General features: G+C 37.1%; 2 protein-coding genes across 10 annotated transcripts in view; one reads left to right on the top strand and one right to left on the bottom strand.

Annotated features, from left to right (window-relative positions):
• The window catches only part of LOC138324459 (tRNA-dihydrouridine(16/17) synthase [NAD(P)(+)]-like), a 28,264-nt gene that overhangs the window by 3,343 nt on the left and 858 nt on the right, over positions 1-24,063 (bottom strand). The window contains 9 exon segments of the mRNA XM_069269523.1: positions 1,965-2,056; positions 2,452-2,548; positions 4,158-4,302; positions 5,768-5,871; positions 7,232-7,314; positions 7,541-7,559; positions 10,840-10,854; positions 15,613-15,653; positions 15,655-15,844. Coding sequence (XP_069125624.1) covers positions 1,965-2,056; positions 2,452-2,548; positions 4,158-4,302; positions 5,768-5,871; positions 7,232-7,314; positions 7,541-7,559; positions 10,840-10,854; positions 15,613-15,653; positions 15,655-15,844 — 786 coding nt within the window.
• The window catches only part of LOC138324032 (V-type proton ATPase 116 kDa subunit a1-like), a 54,933-nt gene continuing 47,931 nt past the window's right edge, over positions 17,062-24,063 (top strand). For 8 of the 9 annotated variants that reach the window (XM_069269028.1, XM_069269032.1, XM_069269030.1 and 5 more), the window contains exon 1: positions 17,062-17,180. The gene's annotated coding sequence lies outside the window, so the exon portion shown is untranslated. Of the gene's footprint in view, positions 17,181-22,075; positions 22,180-24,063 lie in introns of those variants that run through there. The other variant, XM_069269029.1, reaches the window with a different exon arrangement.

Below are 24,063 nucleotides of genomic sequence, written 5' to 3' on the forward strand. Positions count from 1 at the left end.
AATTTTGTCTTGTTCGATACCAATGTGTTATTTGAGATTGTTCAATCATGGTAGAATTACAAAATTCTACCAAGTTGCTTATTTGATATTTTTTCGAAGTTAAATTATCATATTCTACTGATTCATTCATTAAATTTAACCGCCAAACATATACGTGTACAACTGATTTATCTCCCCTTGTATGTATAATACTTGTAAATTTGATTTCTCTCCCCTTGTATTGATAATGTTTTGTACATTTGATTTATCTCCCCTTGTGTTTATAATGTTTTGTACATTTGATTTATCTACCTTGTATATATAATACTTGTAAATTTGATTTATCTCCCCTTGTATTGATAATGTTTTGTACATTTGATTTATCTCCCCTTGTATTTATAATGTTTTGTACATTTGATTTATCTCCCCTTGTATTTATAATGTTTTGTACATTTGATTACTCTCCCCTTGTATTAAGTTTTGACTAATACATTCTATTTATCTCTCCTTCTATTTACAGTACTTGTACATTGATTTATCTTCCCTAGTATTTATAATGATTCGTATATTTGATTTATCTCCCCTTGTACTTATAATGACTTTTATATTTGATTATCTCCCCTTATCTTTATAATGTTTTGTACATTTGATTGATCATCCCTTGTATTTATAATGTTTTGGACATTTGATTTATCTCCCCTTGTATTTACAATGTTATACTTTTGAATCTCTCCCCTTGTATATATAATGTTTTGCACATTTGAATTATCTCCCCTTGTGTATATATAATGTTTTGTACTTTTGATTTATGTCCCATTGTATATATAATGACTTCTTCATTTGACTTATCTCCCCTTTTATATATAATGACTAATACATTCTATTTATCTCTCCTTCTATTTACAGTACTTGTACATTGATTTATCTTCCCTAGTATTTATAATGACCTTTATATTTGATTTATCTCCCCTTATACTTATAATGGCTTTTATATTTGATTATCTCCCCTTATCTTTATAATGTTTTGTACATTTGATTGATCATCCCTTGTATTTATAATGTTTTGGACATTTGATTTATCTCCCCTTGTATTTATAATGTTATACTTTTGAATCTCTCCCCTTGTATATATAATGTTTTGCACATTTGAATTATCTCCCCTTGTGTATAAATAATGTTTTGTACTTTTGATTTATCTCCCCTTGTATATATAATGACTTCTTCATTTGACTTATCTCCCCTTTTATATATAATGACTAATACATTCTATTTATCTCTCCTTCTATTTACAGTACTTGTACATTGATTTATCTTCCCTAGTATTTATAATGATTCGTATATTTGATTTATCTCCCCTTGTACTTATAATGACTTTTATATTTGATTATCTCCCCTTATCTTTATAATGTTTTGTACATTTGATTGATCATCCCTTGTATTTATAATGTTTTGGACATTTGATTTATCTCCCCTTGTATTTATAATGTTATACTTTTGAATCTCTCCCCTTGTATATATAATGTTTTGCACATTTGAATTATCTCCCCTTGTGTATAAATAATGTTTTGTACTTTTGATTTATCTCCCCTTGTATATATCATGACTTCTTCATTTGACTTATCTCCCCTTTTATATATAATGACTAATACATTCTATTTATCTCTCCTTTTATTTACAGTACTTGTACATTGATTTATCTTCCCTAGTATTTATAATGATTCGTATATTTGATTTATCTCCCCTTGTACTTATAATGACTTTTATATTTGATCCATCTCCCCTGCACATGACTAGTACATTTGACTTATCTCCCCTTGTACATTTAATTTATCTACCCTGGTCAATATACTGATTCATAAATTTGATTCATCTCCCCTGCACATGACTTGTAAAATTGATTTATCTCCCCTTGTTTATATGACTTGCACATTTAATTTATCTCCCTTTGCAAATTTTATTTATCTCCCCTTGTAAACGCTGAATACCTTGGTCTTACATATGGTTGACATATCCAATAAGGATGAGGAAGTTTGGACTCAAACATTTCTGGGCAGGTCCTGAACTTCTCCATGTCATTCTGAAAAGGGTCAATAACAAAAACATCATGTACCATATTCGCCATAATTAGCACTCAGGTTCAGGGCTTTTAAAAAATTGCAACAATGGAAGATGCTTATTGCGGAACCAGAATGTAAGTTGTGGACGAAAAACTTCTAATATAGGATTCAATGCTGAGGTTATAAGTATCACACAGTTGTAAAACCTGGTTAAATCCAAAGGACAGTGAGCTTCTATATAACTTCATCTCTTTCTCCAGAACAGGGGAAGGGCACTTTTATGAGAAGGACGTTAATAACAGTGAACACAATAATTTTTTGTCTCACTTTTTCCGAATTGCACATAATAATTTCAAATCCATTTTAATTCAATTTTAAATTCTATAAAATTTGATAATTTGTGTATTATTCTTACCAAGCACCTCTCTTTCATCTTAAGCACAGCCAGTTTAAGACTATCCAGGGACTTTCCTGTACCAACCATACATCTGATGTCAGAGTGGATCACCAGACTGAAATACAAAGTGTTTATTATCTACCGTTCTGACCTGTAGCAATGTAAAGACCTTTATTCCCTTAGACCCTTTGTCTACAGCAGCTCAGAGTCATTGTTAATGCAAAATCTTTTCTCCTTCCCCTGAGGATATTAGTAAATTCATGCAGTACTTTGTAGCTAGTAACAATCTAAAGGCAATGTGAATGGACCAACAGATGCTGAACCATGGCATAATGGCATAACTTTACAGGTCCAGAACACAGGGTATACATACATTAACAAATGCTGTCAGTGTTATGTACACATAAACAAGACATCCCAAAGGGATTGCTCTCACCAAATGATGATATATGTCTTACAATTTAAATCCAAGATTGCGACCTTGACCATCTTGTCAACCGATAAGTCCCATAATGATATATGCACAGCAAAAAACTTCTTATCAAATGTCATCAGATCGATGTATCACCAAACATTACCACACAAGTGATGTGACTTACCCATGATGTGTCACCAAACATTACCACACAAGTGATGTGACTTACCCACGATGTGTCACCAAGCTTTACCACACAAGTGAAGTGACTTACCCATGATGTGTCACCAAACATTACCACACAAGTGATGTGACTTACCCATGATGTGTCACCAAACATTACCACATAAGTGATGTGACTTACCCATGATGTGTCACCAAACATTACCACACAAGTGATGTGACTTACCTATGATGTGTCACCAAACATTACCACACAAGTGATGTGACTTACCCATGATGTGTCACCAAACATACCCTTACAAGTGATGTGACTTACCCATGATGTGTCACCAAACATTACCTTACAAGTGATGTGACGTACCCATGATATGTCACCAAACATTACCACACAAGTGATGTGACTTACCCATGATGTGTCACCAAACATACCCTTACAAGTGATGTGACTTACCAATGATGTGTCACCAAACATTACCACACAAGTGATGTGACTTACCCATGATGTGTCACCAAACATTACCTTACAAGTGATGTGACTTACCCATGATGTGTCACCAAACATTACCTTACAAGTGATGTGACTTACCCATGATGTGTCACCAAACATTACCTTACAAGTGATGTGACTTACCCATGATGTGTCACCAAACATTACCTTACAAGTTATGTGACTTACCCATGATGTGTCACCAAACATTACCTTACAAGTTATGTGACTTACCCATGATATGTCACCAAACATTACCTTACAAGTGATGTGACGTACCCATGATATGTCACCAAACATTACCACACAAGTGATGTGACTTACCCATGATGTGTCACCAAACATACCCTTACAAGTGATGTGACTTACCAATGATGTGTCACCAAACATTACCTTACAAGTGATGCGACTTACCCATGATGTGTCACCAAACATTACCACATAAGTGATGTGACCTACCCATGATGTGTCACCAAGCATTACCTTACAAGTTAAGTGACTTACCCATGATGTGTCACCAAACATTACCACACAAGTGAGGTGGCATACCCATGATGTGTCACCAAACATTACCACACAAGTGATGTAACTTACCCATGATGTGTCACCAAACATTACAACACAAGTGATGTGACTTACCCATGATGAAACAATTTGAACAAGTGTCCTCTGACAAATGACAATGGACAGGGATATAAGTCGACCAGTTCTAGGTACTCCTCGGCCATCTTCCATATTGGTGGATCAATACCATGGAACAAAGCTGGGTTGTGCAGGTTGCCCTCTGAAACAAACAACATTAAACACAATCTAAACAGACACACAATCAAATACACAAAAAAGGCACAGGCCCCGATTTCTCGAAACAAACTTAAGTAAAAATCTGACTTAAGTCAAAAATATTCATATAAGTTATATAAGGTAAAAAACTTAAGTTTTGACTTAAGTCTGAACTTTTGTTTCGAGAAATCGGAGCCAGGAGTCTAAAATTAACAGTAACCAAAGTTCAAATTCAAGTGACTTTTTGACCTAATTAGGCCGATGAAGACTTAAGAATCATAGTAGAATTTCAAAATCCAACTACAAACTCTATCTTATTGCATTTGGAGGAACAACGGCCAAAAGTTACATTCCTCTGTAAAACTATACATTCATGGCCCCACTTGCAGTGATATGAAAGTTTATTTACCTAAAAGGTGTAATATTTTCTGAGGACTAGCCAGAGGGAAATATACATCTGAGGGTAAATTCCATAGGGAAATACGATATTTCATTTCTTTCAAGTGAAATATGATGTATCCCGGCCATGTGATGTGTTTCAACTAATCACAGACACTGTGATATATATCAAATGTAAATTTTACACCCTCCCTTTGGGCCTAGAACTGTCCATTATCTTGACTAATCTACAGTTCTCGTTGTTTCTCCTACACATAAACTAAAGTCAACTTGACCTCTCCCAAAAGAAAATGCGAGGCCCCAGGGCCATGAAATTAACATTTGTTTGTAAATGATTTAACTATATACAGTGTTATCACATTTCACAAAGTCAGATTTATGGATATACCTCGTTATCGCATTTCACAAAGTGTGATTTATCAATATACCTCGTTATCAATATACCTCGTTATCGCATTTCACAAAATCTGATTTTACATTATACCTCGTTATCACATTTCACAAAGTCCGATTTATGGATATACCTCGTTATCACATTTCACAAAGTCTGACTTATCGATATACCTCGTTATCACATTTCACAAAATCTGATTGGTCCCAAAATGCAATATGCACAACTAGGGCCCTAGGCAAACCTAAATATGAAATGAGAAATAGCAATAACAAACTTCAATTATCAAAATCCAAGATGGCTGTCTGTCGGCCATCTTGCTGACTAATTGGTCCCAATAAGCAATATGCACAACTAAGGCCCTAGAGGAACCTACATATGAAATATGAGACAGATTCTTTACATACTTTCTAAGAAATAGCAACCTGCTTTACATACTTTCTAAGAAATAGCAACCTGCTGACCCAAAAGTAGTTTCTGAGAAATATCGGAAACAAGAATTATTAACAGGGGGACGAACTACAGATAATTTGAATAATCAACCATTTGATAGTGGTGGGTAAAAATTGACCATCTTGAAGCATGATGACTGTAAGTCATCCTGAACTTTTGGGTCAGATGACCTAATTCGTTTAACAGTCAAATGTGAAGGTAACTGTTGCGTGGCCGAGATATAAACCTGCAATCATCACACCATCCACCCCAGTCTCCTGCATACACCTGGTGACATCAGACAGGTACTGGATATTACCATTACTGAACACAGGGATCTTCACATTGTCTCTGAAAGTACAAACACAGGTACATTCACATTGTCTCTGAAAGTACAAACACAGGGACATTCACATTGTCTCTGAAAGTACAAACACATGGACATTCACATTGTCTCTGAAAGTACAAACACAGGGACATTCACATTGTCTCTGAAAGTACAAACACAGGGACATTCACATTGTCTCTGAAAGTACAAACACTGGGATATTCACATTGTCTCTGAGGTACAAACACATGGACATTCACATTGTCTCTGAAAGTACAAACACATGGACATTCACATTGTCTCTGAAAGTACAAACACATGGACATTCACATTGTCTCTGAAAGTACAAACACATGGACATTCACATTGTCTCTGAAAGTACAAACACATGGACATTCACATTGTCTCTGAAAGTACAAACACAGGGACATTCACATTGTCTCTGAAAGTACAAACACAGGGACATTCACATTGTCTCTGAGGTACAAACACAGGGACATTCACATTGTCTCTGAAAGTACAAACACAGGGACATTCACATTGTCTCTGAAAGTACAAACACAGGGACATTCACAGGGACATTCACATTGTCTCTGAAAGTACAAACACATGGACATTCACATTGTCTCTGAAAGTACAAACACATGGACATTCACATTGTCTCTGAGGTACAAACACATGGACATTCACATTGTCTCTGAGGTACAAACACAGGGACATTCACATTGTCTCTGAGGTACAAACACATGGACATTCACATTGTCTCTGAAAGTACAAACACAGGGACATTCACATTGTCTCTGAAAGTACAAACACATGGACATTACAACACAGGACATTCACATTGTGTCTGAGGTACAAACACAACACATGGACATTCACATTGTCTCTGAGGTACAAACACATGGACATTCACATTGTCTCTGAAAGTACAAACACATGGACATTCACATTGTCTCTGAAAGTACAAACACAGGGACATTCACATTGTCTCTGAAAGTACAAACACAGGGACATTCACATTGTCTCTGAAAGTACAAACACAGGGACATTCACATTGTCTCTGAAAGTACAAACACATGGACATTCACATTGTCTCTGAGGTACAAACACATGGACATTCACATTGTCTCTGAAAGTACAAACACATGGACATTCACATTGTCTCTGAAAGTACAAACACATGGACAGTTTTTTTTGCTTGTCCTGTATTTGATATTACCTGCTTGCTTTGATATATTTCCATTTGGCTAGCCCTGTATTTGATCTTACTTGATTGCTTTGATATATTTCCAGTTGGCTAGTCCTGTTTTTGATCTGTTTTTGATATTACCTGATTGCTTTGATATATCTCCAGTTGGCTAGCCATGTATTTGATATTACCTGATTGCTTTGATATATTTCCAGTTGGCTAGCCCTGTTTTTGGACCTTTTTGCTCCTTTGTTCTACCATGGACAGTCAATAACTGTAAAAAAGTTACATTAATAAAATAATGATATCAATAATTCTTAAATCAATGCGATAAAAAATTCTCAAAATAATGAGACCAAAATTTTCAAAATAGTGAGATCAAAAATTCTCAAAATAATGAGATCAAAAATTCTCTAAATAATAACATCGAAAATTCTCTGTCTGGTTTTCTATTACAATATGATAGTTCATAGCAAGCTGACCATCATTATGATGAGTACCTGACATCCAGCTTGTTCTTAAATAGTTCATTGTGAGATGACCATCATTATGATGAATACCTGACATCCAGCTTACTCTAACATAATTCATTGCAAGATGACCAACATTATGATGAGTACCTGACATCCAGCTTACTCTAACATAGTTCATTACGAGATGACCAACATTTTGATGAGTACCTGACATCCAGCTTACTCTAACATAGTTCATTGTGAGATGACCATCATTATGATGAGTACCTGACATCCAGCTTACTTAACATACTTCATTGTGAGATAACCACCATTATGGTGAGTACCTGACATCCAGCTTACTCTAACACAGTTCATTGTGAGATGACCATCATTATGATGAGTACCTGACATCCAGCTTACTCTAACATACTTCATTGTGAGATGACCAACATTATGATGAGTACCTGACATCCAGCTTACTCTAACATAGTTCATTGTGAGATGACCATCATTATGATGAGTACCTGACATCCAGCTTACTCTAACATAGTTCATTGTGAGATGACCATCATTATGATGAGTACCTGACATCCAGCTTACTCTAACATAGTTCATTGTGAGATGACCAACATTATGATGAGTACCTGACATCCAGCTTACTCTAACATAGTTCATTGTGAGATGACCATCATTATGATGAGTACCTGACATCCAGCTTACTCTAACATAGTTCATTGTGAGATGACCATCATTATGATGAGTACCTGACATCCAGCTTACTCTAACATAGTTCATTGTGAGTGACCAACATTATGATGAGTACCTGACATCCAGCTTACTCTAACATAGTTCATTGTGAGATGACCAACATTATGATGAGTACCTGACATCCAGCTGTACTCTAACATAGTTCATTGTGAGATGACCAACATTATGATGAGTACCTGACATCCAGCTTACTCTAACATAGTTCATTGTGAGATGACCAACATTATGATGAGTACCTGACATCCAGCTTACTCTAACATAGTTCATTGTGAGATGACCAACATTATGATGAGTACCTGACATCCAGCTTACTCTAACATAGTTCATTGTGAGATGACCAACATTATGATGAGTACCTGACATCCAGCTTACTCTAACATAGTTCATTGTGAGATGACCAACATTATGATGAGTACCTGACATCCAGCTTACTCTAACATAGTTCATTGTGAGATGACCAACATTATGATGAGTACCTGACATCCAGCTTACTCTAACATAGTTCATTGTGAGATGACCATCATTATGATGAGTACCTGACATCCAGCTTACTCTAACATAGTTCATTGTGAGATGACCAACATTATGATGAGTACCTGACATCCAGCTTACTCTAACATAGTTCATTGTGAGATGACCAACATTATGATGAAGTACCTGACATCCAGCTTACTCTAACATAGTTCATTGTGAGATGACCAACATTATGATGAGTACCTGACATCCAGCTTACTCTAACATAGTTCATTGTGAGATGACCAACATTATGATGAGTACCTGACATCCAGCTTACTCTAACATAGTTCATTGTGAGATGACCAACATTATGATGAGTACCTGACATCCAGCTTACTCTAACATAGTTCATTGTGAGATGACCAACATTATGATGAGTACCTGACATCCAGCTTACTCTAACATAGTTCATTGTGAGATGACCAACATTATGATGAGTACCTGACATCCAGCTTACTCTAACATAGTTCATTGTGAGATGACCATCATTATGATGAGTACCTGACATCCAGCTTACTTTAACATAGTTCATTGTGAGATGACCAACATTATGATGAGTACCTGACATCCAGCTTACTCTAACATAGTTCATTGTGAGATGACCAACATTATGATGAGTACCTGACATCCAGCTTACTCTAACATAGTTCATTGTGAGATGACCAACATTATGATGAGTACCTGACATCCAGCTTACTCTAACATAGTTCATTGTGAGATGACCATCATTATGATGAGTACCTGACATCCAGCTTACTCTAACATAGTTCATTGTGAGATGACCACATTATGATGAGTACCTGACATCCAGCTTACTCTAACATAGTTCATTGTGAGATGACCAACATTATGATGAGTACCTGACATCCAGCTTACTCTAACATAGTTCATTGTGAGATGACCAACATTATGATGAGTACCTGACATCCAGCTTACTCTAACATAGTTCATTGTGAGATGACCATCATTATGATGAGTACCTGACATCCAGCTTACTCTAACATAGTTCATTGTGAGATGACCAACATTATGATGAGTACCTGACATCCAGCTTACTCTAACATAGTTCATTGTGAGATGACCAACATTATGATGAGTACCTGACATCCAGCTTACTCTAACATAGTTCATTGTGAGATGACCAACATTATGATGAGTACCTGACATCCAGCTTACTCTAACATAGTTCATTGTGAGATGACCATCATTATGATGAGTACCTGACATCCAGCTTACTCTAACATAGTTCATTGTGAGATGACCAACATTATGATGAGTACCTGACATCCAGCTTACTCTAACATAGTTCATTGTGAGATGACCAACATTATGATGAGTACCTGACATCCAGCTTACTCTAACATAGTTCATTGTGAGATGACCAACATTATGATGAGTACCTGACATCCAGCTTACTCTAACATAGTTCATTGTGAGATGACCAACATTATGATGAGTACCTGACATCCAGCTTACTCTAACATAGTTCATTGTGAGATGACCAACATTATGATGAGTACCTGACATCCAGCTTACTCTAACATAGTTCATTGTGAGATGACCAACATTATGATGAGTACCTGACATCCAGCTTACTCTAACATAGTTCATTGTGAGATGACCAACATTATGATGAGTACCTGACATCCAGCTTACTCTAACATAGTTCATTGTGAGATGACCAACATTATGATGAGTACCTGACATCCAGCTTACTCTAACATAGTTCATTGTGAGATGACCAACATTATGATGAGTACCTGACATCCAGCTTACTCTAACATAGTTCATTGTGAGATGACCAACATTATGATGAGTACCTGACATCCAGCTTACTCTAACATAGTTCATTGTGAGATGACCAACATTATGATGAGTACCTGACATCCAGCTTACTCTAACATAGTTCATTGTGAGATGACCAACATTATGATGAGTACCTGACATCCAGCTTACTCTAACATAGTTCATTGTGAGATGACCAACATTATGATGAGTACCTGACATCCAGCTTACTCTAACATAGTTCATTGTGAGATGACCAACATTATGATGAGTACCTGACATCCAGCTTACTGTTAACATAGTTCATTGTGAGATGACCATCATTATGATGAGTACCTGACATCCAGCTTACTCTAACATAGTTCATTGTGAGATGACCATCATTATGATGAGTACCTGACATCCAGCTTACTCTAACATAGTTCATTGTGAGATGACCAACATTATGATGAGTACCTGACATCCAGCTTACTCTAACATAGTTCATTGTGAGATGACCAACATTATGATGAGTACCTGACATCCAGCTTACTCTAACATAGTTCATTGTGAGATGACCATCATTATGATGAGTACCTGACATCCAGCTTACTCTAACATAGTTCATTGTGAGATGACCAACATTATGATGAGTACCTGACATCCAGCTTACTCTAACATAGTTCATTGTGAGATGACCAACATTATGATGAGTACCTGACATCCAGCTTACTCTAACATAGTTCATTGTGAGATGACCAACATTATGATGAGTACCTGACATCCAGCTTACTCTAACATAGTTCATTGTGAGATGACCAACATTATGATGAGTACCTGACATCCAGCTTACTCTAACATAGTTCATTGTGAGATGACCAACATTATGATGAGTACCTGACATCCAGCTTACTCTAACATAGTTCATTGTGAGATGACCAACATTATGATGAGTACCTGACATCCAGCTTACTCTAACATAGTTCATTGTGAGATGACCAACATTATGATGAGTACCTGACATCCAGCTTACTCTAACATAGTTCATTGTGAGATGACCAACATTATGATGAGTACCTGACATCCAGCTTACTCTAACATAGTTCATTGTGAGATGACCATCATTATGATGAGTACCTGACATCCAGCTTACTCTAACATAGTTCATTGTGAGATAACCACCATTATGATGAGTACCTGACATCCAGCTTACTCTAACATAGTTCATTGTGAGATGACCAACATTATGATGAGTACCTGACATCCAGCTTACTCTAACATAGTTCATTGTGAGATGACCAACATTATGATGAGTACCTGACATCCAGCTTACTCTAACATAGTTCATTGTGAGATGACCAACATTATGATGAGTACCTGACATCCAGCTTACTCTAACATAGTTCATTGTGAGATGAACCAACATTATGATGAGTACCTGACATCCAGCTTACTCTAACATAGTTCATTGTGAGATGACCAACATTATGATGAGTACCTGACATCCAGCTTACTCTTAACATAGTTCATTGTGAGATGACCACATTATGATGAGTACCTGACATCCAGCTTACTCTTAAATAGTTCATTGTGAGATAACCAACATTATGATGAGTACCTGACATCCAGCTTACTCTAACATAGTTCATTGTGAGATGACCAACATTATGATGAGTACCTGACATCCAGCTTACTCTAACATAGTTCATTGTGAGATAACCAACATTATGATGAGTACCTGACATCCAGCTTACTCTAACATAGTTCATTGTGAGATGACCAACATTATGATGAGTACCTGACATCCAGCTTACTCTAACATAGTTCATTGTGAGATGACCAACATTATGATGAGTACCTGACATCCAGCTTACTCTAAACATAGTTCATTGTGAGATGACCAACATTATGATGAGTACCTGACATCCAGCTTACTCTAACATAGTTCATTGTGAGATGACCAACATTATGATGAGTACCTGACATCCAGCTTACTCTAACATAGTTCATTGTGAGATGACCATCATTATGATGAGTACCTGACATCCAGCTTACTCTAACTGTACTATCTCGTTATAGTTCATTGTGAGATGACCATCATTATGATGAGTACCTGACATCCAGCTTACTCTAACATAGTTCATTGTGAGATGTACTAATGTGTGGGTGTGATGTTTACCTATGTACTATGTGTGGTGTGTTGTTACCTGTACTATGTGAATGGTGTTTGTTAACGTTGTACTATGGTGTGGTGTGTGTTTACCTGTACTATGTAAGGGATGTGTGTTACCTGTTACTATGTGTGGTGTTTGTTACCCTGTACTAATGTGTGGTGTGTGTGTTACCTGTACTATGTTGTGTGTGGTGTGTGTTACCTGTACTATGTGATGTGTGTTACCTGTGTACTAAATGTGTGGTGTGTGTTACCTGTACTATGTGTGTGGTGTGTGTGTTACCTGTACTATGTGTGGTGTGTGTTACCTGTACTATGTGTGGGTCGTGTGTTACCCTGTACTATGTGTGGTGTGAGTTACCTGTACTATGTGTGTGTAGTGTGTTACCTGTACTATCGTGTGGTGTGTGTTACCTGTTACTATGTGTGATGCTGTGTTACCTGTCTACTATGTGCGGTGTGTGTTACCTATACTCATGTGTGGTGTGTGCTACCTGTACTATATTTGGTGTGTGTTACCTGTACATTATGTGTGGTGTGAGTTACCTGTACTTATGTGTGGTGGTGTGTTACCTGTACTATGTGTGTGTGTGTTACCTGTACGCACTGTGTGTTGTGTTTACCTGTACTATGTGTTGGTGTGTTACCTGTACTATGTGTTGGTGTGTGTTACCTGTACTATGTGTGGTGTTGTTTACCTGTACTATGTGTTGGTGTTTGTTACTGTACTATGTGCGGTGTGTGTTACCTGTATACTATCGTGTGTGTGTGTTACCTGTACTATGTGTTACCTTACTGTGTGTGTGTTACCTGTACTATGTGTGGTGTGTGTTATACCTGTACTATGTGTAGGTGTGATGTTAACCTTGTACTATGTGCGGTGTGTGTTACCTGTACATAGTGGCGGTGTAGTGTGTTACCTGTACTATGTGCTGCGTGTGTGTTACTGTTACTATGTGTGGTGTTTGTTACCTGTACTATGTGTGGTGAGTGTTACCTGTACTATGTGCGGGTGTGTTCCTGATACTATGTGTGGTATGTGTTACCTGTACTATGTGCGGTGTGTGTTACCTGTACTATGTGTGAGTGTGTTTACCTGTACTATGTGTGGTGTGTGTTTACCTGTACTATGTGTTGGTGTGGTGTTTACCTGTACTATGTGTGGGTGTGTGTTTACCTGTAATACTATGTGTGGTGTGAGTGTTACCTGTACTATGTGTGTTGTGTGTTACCTGTACTATGTGTGGTGAGTGTTACCTGTACTATAGTGTGGTGTGTGTTACCTGTACTATCGTGTGGTGTGTGTTACCTGTTACTATGTGTGGTGTGTGTTACCTGTACTATGTGTGGTGTGTGTTACCCCTGTACTATGTGTGTGTGTGTTTACCTGTACTATGTGTGGTGTGTGTTACCTGTACTATGTGTGGTGTGTGTTACCTGTACTATGTGTGGTGTGTGTTACCTGTACTATGTGTGGTGTGTGTTACCTGTACTATGTGTGGTGTGTGTTACCTGTACTATGTGTGGTGTGTGTTACCTGTACTATGTGTGGTGTGTGTTACCTGTACTATGTGTGGTGTGTGTTACCTGTACTATTGTGTGGTGTGTGTTACCTGTACTATGTATACGTGTGTGTGTTACTTGTACTCTATGTGTTGTGTGTTTACTGTACTATGTGTGGTGTGTGTTACCTGTACTATGTGTGTGTGTGTTACCTGTACTATGTGTGATGTGTGTTACCTGTACTATGTGTGGTGTGTGTTACCTGTACTATGTGTGGTGTGTGTTACCTGTACTATGTGTGGTGTGTGTTACCTGTACTATGTGTGGTGTGTGTTACCTGTACTATGTGTGGTGTGTGTTACCTGTACTATGTGTGGTGTGTGTTACCTGTACTATGTGTGGTGTGTGTTACCTGTACTATGTGTGGTGTGTGTTACCTGTACTATGTGTGGTGTGTGTTACCTGTACTATGTGTGGTGTGTGTTACCTGTACTATGTGTGGTGTGTGTTACCTGTACTATGTGTGGTGTGTGTTACCTGTACTATGTGTTGTGTGTGTTACCTGTACTATGTGTGGTGTGTGTTACCTGTACTATGTGTGGTGTGTGTTACCTGTACTAATGTGTGGTGTGTGTTACCTGTACTATGTGGTGGTGTGTGTTACCTGTACTATGTGTGGTGTGTGTTACCTGTACTATGTTGTGGTGTGGTGTGTGTTACCTGTACTATTTGTTGTCGTGTGTTACCTGTTACTCCCTGTACTATGTGGTGGTGTGTGTTACTGTACTATGTGCGGTGTACGTGTTGTTAATGAATATGTGGTGTGTGTTACCTGTACTATGTGTGGTGTGTGTGTACTATGTGTGGTGTGTGTTACCTGTACTATGTGTGGTGTGTGTTACCTGTACTATGTGTGTGTGTTACCTGTGTGTGTGTGTTACCTGTACTATGTGTGGTGTTGTGTTATCTGTACTGTTACCTGTTCTAAGTGGTACGGGTGGTTAAACCTTTACTTATGTGTGGTGTGTGTTACCTGTACTCATGGTGTGTGTGGTGGTGTGTTACCTGTACTATGTGCGGTGATTAACGTGTGTTACCCTGACTGTCTATGTGTGGTGTGTGTTACCTGTACTATGTGTGGTTTGTGTTACCTGTACTAATGAAATATGGTGGTTAGTGTTACCTGTACTATGTGTGGTGTGTGTTACCTGTACTATGTGTGGTGTGTGTTACCTGTACTATGTGTGGTGTGTGTTACCTGTACTATGTGTGGTGTGTGTTACCTGTACTATGTGTGGTGTGTGTTACCTGTACTATGTGTGGTGTGATGTTACCTGTACTATGTGCAGTGTGTGTTACCTGTACTATGTGTGGTGTGTGTGGTTACCTGTACTATGGGAGTGGTCTGTCCTCTGGACATGACTGTAAGGCCTCAGTTTCTATAGTGTTGGTCTCTATTAAACACAGACGCATGTAGCATTGGTGTGTAGCAGAGCTGAGCACCATAGCGACGACTCAGCATTCTCCATGCCAATTCACTCTGATCCACCATGGGCGCCACAACATACTTCGCAGAATTCAAAGTTTTTCTCCAAAACTCATAGCCTCCAGTTTTTTTCCTCCATCTGAAAAAATGAGTATCAGTGCATTCATAAAGATGATATAACGTACTGTTTTTAAAACAAAATTCTTTTGTTTAAACAAAATATGCTATTTGAAATGGGGACACTTGGCTTTCATTTTTAGCGCACCTGGCCCCAAAGGGCCGTAAAGCTTATGTCATGGCGCTGCGTCCGTTGTCCTGTCCATCCGCGCCGTTCGTCTTCTGTCAATATTTCCTTTAAATCACAACTAGTCGTATAGTGTTCTGCATGGAACACTAATGTTTTATGTGTAAACCCATACTAAATCTGACTTTTCTGTTTGGCAGATTATTTTTTTTCATACTACTAAGAAGAAAAAATCCTAGTATGGCGCAAAAACCTGATGATATCATGACATCACAATAGAGACGTCAACGTTGTGTACCGATTTAAAAAAAATCCACTGGAAAATTAATGGAATCGTACATTGAAACGTATCTTTTGTTGTCATGTAGTCTGAACAATTAATAATGAGCATTGATGTAAAAGTTTCTCAATATCGACGTCTAATATTATTGGATTTACAGTACATGTTAGTGTTCTTTGACAGATGTCATAATTATGTGCAATATTAGTGGAGATGTCAATGGAGGATCGATTTATTAAAACTGTACATTTTAATTCTATGATGGTCAGATGGTACCGGTCATGGTTACGTTTTCCTCAGTACAATAACACAGTTACTGATTTGGTGTGCTGACAATGCTGTGTTTACAATGTGAAAAATAAGAAAAATGTGTGCCAATCTGGATTACATGACGTTATACTTATAGTTTCCGCCAATCAAATATGGTTACCTCTCAAAATCCGTTCCTCAGTCAATACTCCTTTTAGTCTGAATACTTAGTATAGGCCAAATATAATTTGCATCGGGCGTTTGATCGTTCAAATAAAGACTATATATAGCCCGTGTGGAGATGTGGTGTACACAACATGATCGTGAAACGTTAACACATGGTGAAAACGTAAACAGGAAAGGGCGATCAAAGGGCAGGTCACTCCAATGGTTTACGATCGAAAATGGGCTGTTCTATTTCATCAAACGGGTAGACAGGGATCAATTTAAAATTTGTTGATGCAGATATTGCATCGACATTTGTGTACATTCATGCCTTTCATGAATAAGAACATTAGTGTATCAATTGAAATTTTCTTATATCTGTTTGAACCTATGGAATTCTGAATGAATAAAAATAACCTTCCCACCCCTACAAAATAATGTTGCGTCATGTGATCGATAGGCGGAAGTCAGCTGACGATCAGTACTAAGTTCTAGGCCTAGAGAAAAGTTGAAGAAGTTGAACATCAGAACATATAGGTGAGTGTTATTTATGATCGCGATATGTCTCGACATTTGTAAAGTTATTAACAGGAGTAATTGTAAATTTTAGACAATGTTCATGATACTGGGATTTGTTTTTATAAGAAATGTATAATTTTTGTTTTGATTGACAAATCAAGATCTATTTTGGATATCGACACACTTTTGATGAATGATGAGGGGATTACAATAGAGATGCCCAACTTGTGGCCTGTGCCCTGTGTTCGTTTAGTAGGTCATATTTTTTGTTATGTTTTTCCAATACCTATATGCCATTATAGACGTACAGAGTAAAAACGAGATCCAGACACCCTGGTTAAATCGTCCCAGACTAAAACCATCCCTATACATATGTGTTAAATGTGCATGAATTGTTTTCTGTAGGTTTGGGTGTGATATACTACATGCTCTGCCACGTACAAAGATTTTATACTTATCACAATCACTATATATTACTTTCAAAAGTTTCAGCACATTTATAACTCTTAGTATTAAAACTGCTCAGAACTAATTTGCCTTAGTTGTAAGAATAAATCATAAAAATGATGTATTTTAATGCTTTTTGAAATGAAATCTGACCATTTTTTCCAGATACATGGAAATCTTTGTGATATAAATATTACATGTATTGTTAGAGTTATAGATTGATTATAACATAAAAACTAAGAAGTAAATAATTTTAACTTTTCCAAAAAATGAAATGTATACATCTTGCTTTAAGCAATAATTATTGACAGCTTTATACAGCTTTGGATTAAGACATGCTTATATTTTACCTGGTAGTGGGACACACAGGGCCTTTAGCGGTGAGCCCCCATAGCTATTTAGGACTGACACCATTACTAGTATTATTGTCAACTTTTAATTTATACTTCCTGTTACCAATAAGGAAATTATCTGAATATTACGTAAACAAACCACTGAATTGATCAAAGACAGTTGTTCACATCTCAACACAGTGGTTCAGAATGGAATTATCAGCAAGCAATTTTATACAATGAAATAAATTCAAAATGTCCGTGCTACAATTTCTCTATAATGGATGATGACATTAGCCTGATTTGCTATTGCTGTTGTAGAGTTTATGTAATGTTAAAAAATAAGGCTTAAGCTTTGGTAAAGAAAATTTTTGAAATTAGATTGATAATGTAAAAACTGTTTACACCATATATTTAATACACAAAATATCAAAATAGAGATATAATATGTATACACTTCTATGCATACTGAAGAAAGTATTTTAAATGGTGTACTCATGAAATATAAGCAAGATTTATATAAGTGTAAACTTGAACAGCCGCTATGTTTAACTTGTTTACAAAGTAGGCTGTTACGTATAGGCGGAGCAACAAGGAACAGAAACATGACCAAATCCATTTTTCGATTAAGATATTTATGTTTGTTTGTAAATGTTATTTATTTATAGTACAACTTTGTCATGCAATATAGCTTCATGTGACAGGTTACATACCAGTTCAGGTATTATAATTTACACTCCTGTGTTATAACATCCCTGTTTTTATATTGATCAAGGCTTAGTGAGTTATGACATCCCTGGTTTGACTTGATCAAGGCTTAGTGAGTTATGACATCCCTGGTTTTACTTGATCAAGGCTTAGTGAGATTATGCATCCAGGTTACATACCAGTTCAGGTATTATAATTTACACTCCTGTGTTATAACATCCCTGGTTTGAATTGATCAAGGCTTAGTGAGTTATGACATCCCTGGTTTTACTTGATCAAGGCTTAGTGAGTTATGACATCCCTGGTTTTACTTGATCAAGGCTTAGTGAGTTATGACATCCTGGTTTTTACTTGATCAAGGCTTAGTGAGTTATGACATCCCTGGTTTGACTTGATCAAGGCTTAGTGAGTTATGACATCCCTGGTTTGACTTGATCAAGGCTTAGTGAGTTATGACATCCCTGGTTTTGACTTGATCAAGGCTTAGTGAGTTATGACATCCCTGGTTTGACTTGATCAAGGCTTAGTGAGTTATGACATCCCTGGTTTTGACTTGATCAAGGCTTAGTGAGTTATGACATCCCTGGTTTGACTTGATCAAGGCTTAGTGAGTTATGACATCCCTGGTTTTACTTGATCAAGGCTTAGTGAGTTATGACATCCCTGGTTTGACTTGATCAAGGCTTAGTGAGTTATGACATCCCTGGTTTGACTTTATCAAGGCTTAGTGAGTTATGACATCCCTGGGTTGACTTGATCAAGGCTTAGTGAGTTATGACATCCCTGGTTTGACTTGATCAAGGCTTAGTGAGTTATGACATCCCTGGTTTGAATTGATCAAGGCTTAGTGAGTTATGACATCCCTGGTTTTACTTGATCAAGGCTTAGTGAGTTATGACATCCCTGGTTTGAATTGATCAAGGCTTAGTGAGTTATGACATCCCTGGTTTTACTTGATCAAGGCTTAGTGAGTTATGACATCCCTGGTTTTACTTGATCAAGGCTTAGTGAGTTATGACATCCCTGGTTTTACTTGATCAAGGCTTAGTGAGTTATGACATCCCTGGTTTTACTTGATCAAGGCTTAGTGAGTTATGACATCCCTGGTTTTACTTGATCAAGGCTTAGTGAGTTATGACATCCCTGGTTTGAATTGATCAAGGCTTAGTGAGTTATGACATCCCTGGTTTTACTTGATCAAGGCTTAGTGAGTTATGACATCCCTGGTTTGAATTGATCAAGGCTTAGTGAGTTATGACATCCCTGGTTTGACTTGATCAAGGCTTAGTGAGTTATGACATCCCTGGTTTGAATTGATCAAGGCTTAGTGAGTTATGACATCCCTGGTTTGACTTGATCAAGGCTTAGTGAGTTATGACATCCCTGGTTTGACTTGATCAAGGCTTAGTGAGTTATGACATCCCTGGTTTGACTTGATCAAGGCTTAGTGAGTTATGACATCCCTGGTTTGAATTGATCAAGGCTTAGTGAGTTATGACATCCCTGGTTTGACTTGATCAAGGCTTAGTGAGTTATGACATCCCTGGTTTGAATTGATCAAGGCTTAGTGAGTTATGACATCCCAGGTTTTACTTGATCAAGGCTTAGTGAGTTATGACATCCCAGGTTTTACTTGATCAAGGCTTAGTGAGTTATGACATCCCTGGTTTGACTTGATCAAGGCTTAGTGAGTTATGACATCCCTGGTTTGACTTGATCAAGGCTTAGTGAGTTATGACATCCCTGGTTTGACTTGATCAAGGCTTAGTGAGTTATGACATCCCTGGTTTGACTTGATCAAGGCTTAGTGAGTTATGACATCCCTGGTTTGACTTGATCAAGGCTTAGTGAGTTATGACATCCCTGGTTTGACTTGATCAAGGCTTAGTGAGTTATGACATCCCTGGTTTGACTTGATCAAGGCTTAGTGAGTTATGACATCCCTGGTTTGACTTGATCAAGGCTTAGTGAGTTATGACATCCCTGGTTTGACTTGATCAAGGCTTAGTGAGTTATGACATCAGGTTTACTTGATCAAGGCTTAGTGAGTTATGACATCCCTGGTTTTACTTGATCAAGGCTTAGTGAGTTATGACATCCCTGGTTTTACTTGATCAAGGCTTAGTGAGTTATGACATCCCTGGTTTGACTTGATCAAGGCTTAGTGAGTTATGACATCCCTGGTTTGACTTGATCAAGGCTTAGTGAGTTATGACATCCCTGGTTTGACTTGATCAAGGCTTAGTGAGTTATGACATCCCTGGTTTGACTTGATCAAGGCTTAGTGAGTTATGACATCCCTGGTTTGACTTGATCAAGGCTTAGTGAGTTATGACATCCCTGGTTTGACTTGATCAAGGCTTAGTGAGTTATGACATCCCTGGTTTGACTTGATCAAGGCTTAGTGAGTTATGACATCCCTGGGTTGACTTGATCAAGGCTTAGTGAGTTATGACATCCCTGGTTTGACTTGATCAAGGCTTAGTGAGTTATGACATCCCTGGTTTGACTTGATCAAGGCTTAGTGAGTTATGACATCCCTGGTTTGACTTGATCAAGGCTTAGTGAGTTATGACATCCCTGGTTTGACTTGATCAAGGCTTAGTGAGTTATGACATCCCTGGTTTGACTTGATCAAGGCTTAGTGAGTTATGACATCCCTGGTTTTACTTGATCAAGGCTTAGTGAGTTATGACATCCCTGGTTTTACTTGATCAAGGCTTAGTGAGTTATGACATCCCTGGTTTTACTTGATCAAGGCTTAGTGAGTTATGACATCCCTGGTTTGACTTGATCAAGGCTTAGTGAGTTATGACATCCCTGGTTTTACTTGATCAAGGCTTAGTGAGTTATGACATCCCTGGTTTTACTTGATCAAGGCTTAGTGAGTTATGACATCCCTGGTTTTACTTGATCAAGGCTTAGTGCAGTTATGACACCCTGCTTTTGATATGATCAAGGCTTAGTGCTTTATGATATACCCTATGATGGTATCCCTGGTCTTATTCTGATTTCCAGAGGTAATCAGTTATATCGTAATAATCAGTTATATCGTAATAATCACAATGTCATGTATTGTAATAATCACTTATATCGTAATAATCACAAGAGGTTTGTTTTATCAACTTTGAAGACGAAAAGTAAATACATGTAGAAGTAGATGTGAAATTGCAAAAGCTACATGTATATGTAGTGCCATTTAAAACATATATTGCCAATAAATATTCAATGGTTAACATTAGTAATATAAAGCTAGACTATGCAACTGGTCATATATGCAAATATAATACTAATATATGCAATGTATAAGTATTTATGGAAATTTGTGATAAAGTGATAAGGGACTTATCAGATGATAGTTAGAGGCTACCCGCGGTATACCATAGGTAGATGTTAGTTAGCCTACAGGTATACCTGGTCACAGTGGTATGCTGACATCAGGTGTACTAAATACCAGTGTAGTTTAGCTCTAGTGATAATCATTGAGACCTATAGTTGTACAGGTACAGGGTGAGACCTACCGGACACAGGTAATATTATTCATCAATTTCTCACCAAAACTATTGAATTTTTATAGATTCAGTTATTTATGAGAACTTCTTATGAGGATTTTAATTCAAATATTGATATAATTGTTGATTCCGTTATATTAGTGTAGCTATATTAGTGCTTGTAGTTGGGATTTTTCTTTGATAATATTAGGCCATTACTTAGCATTCTTAAACCTAAATCTTAGGGGCTCACCATCTTAGGTCCTTGTACATATACCTTATATGGTAGTAAACAGGCTTAGCTTTGAGTCACAGTTTTTCGCCACTAGTCTGTCTTTTTCCCACCACAAATTTTTGGCATATGCCCAAAAATGACATTACTACATGTAAACAGGATATTTAACGCACAACTAAATCTTTCACTGGTGACGGTTGTTTGCTTATCCAGTGATATGCACATTTAATGATTATTAGTAGTCGGATAACTTCCCAAAACCGATCCTTTTCAAAACTAATCATCTCTTGAAACCAAACACGAATTTGATTTACGGAACAAATTCTTCTTTATTAGTAATTAAAAGTTCCCAAAACTGATTCTAAAAACCGGCCATACCCAGTGATTTTTCTCCTTATATAACTGGGGTAGGTAAACGACCCCATTCCTAATGCCAAACCCCCTAATTTTTTTCCAATTACAATGAAAAATTCCCAAATCAAATTGCTGAAAAACAAATAAAACCTGGAAATCTCCTCCCTCGTTGTTAAATCCAAAAACAAACTACTCTGATGTTGTTGTGATGGTCATCACCCTTTGATAAAATTAAAAAGTTTACTGTTTTACATTGTCTAATCACCTATAAGACCATGTTCAATAATGGGTAACTTTTTCCCAAAATTGCTCTTTTTGCGATTAAAAATTCCAAATTTGTTACAAATTTTTTTCCCCAAAATACCCTGAAAAAACACTGATACCTTGTATGAGCGACATCAATGACATGAGGTCAGTGCATAATTATAACTAACTGACCATGAAATACACACCTGTGTCCATATATAGCTGTTGCATGCCATGTCCTTATATGTGAACCCTATAATTACACCTGAGGAGGTGATGTAAGGATTTAATGATGTCTGTTGTCTTGTTATTTGTCTTGTCTCAAATCGAAGATAAATCAAACCAGATCGTCACACCCTATCGTAGCTGTAGGCCTTTATAGCTACCACACTATCAAGTAGATAACTATATATATATAGCTAGAAAAGACAAAGTTTTGTATTCAATTTTGAGGCCTCACATGGATTATTTATTCAGTTGTACATTCTCTGTATGAAAAAGCCGAAGCCATTTATATTTGTTTAAGAAATGACCATGTCGCATAACGACTGGCGTCTGCTGATCCGTATGATCACTGTGTAATTGTTTATGAATTAGTAACCACACAATTTTAAATGTTATCATTTATATTTTTCATTGAATATCACCACAGACTATGGCCATATGTCATTGCAGACTTTTCACACAACTTATAACTTTTATAAGTGGTAACAATATCAAGATTGTTGTTTATCTATAATTTTAAATGGTTCATTCACTCTTTCTTGATAAATTACATAAACAATATCATTGATCAGTTTTAATCAATATTAGACACATGATATAGTATATAATGTAGAATAAAAGAGTTTTGGTCAAATATATATGGATCATGATCCATATGTCTATTGTGGATATTAGATTCACTTCTGAAAACAAACGCTCTTTAAATCGGCCGAAATTCTATGCACCGACGGTGATCGGTTTAGGGAAGTTCCACTGTATCCGTTTAGGGAAGTTTCAACTTGTAATGACCCAGGACTTGAGGTTGACTGTGTCTATTTGTCATGACAACTTAAAATTATCTTGTCATGATCAGCCCCCATGTC

This window comes from Argopecten irradians, chromosome 5 (assembly GCF_041381155.1).
Source record: "Argopecten irradians isolate NY chromosome 5, Ai_NY, whole genome shotgun sequence".
Lineage (NCBI taxonomy): Eukaryota > Metazoa > Mollusca > Bivalvia > Pectinida > Pectinidae > Argopecten > Argopecten irradians.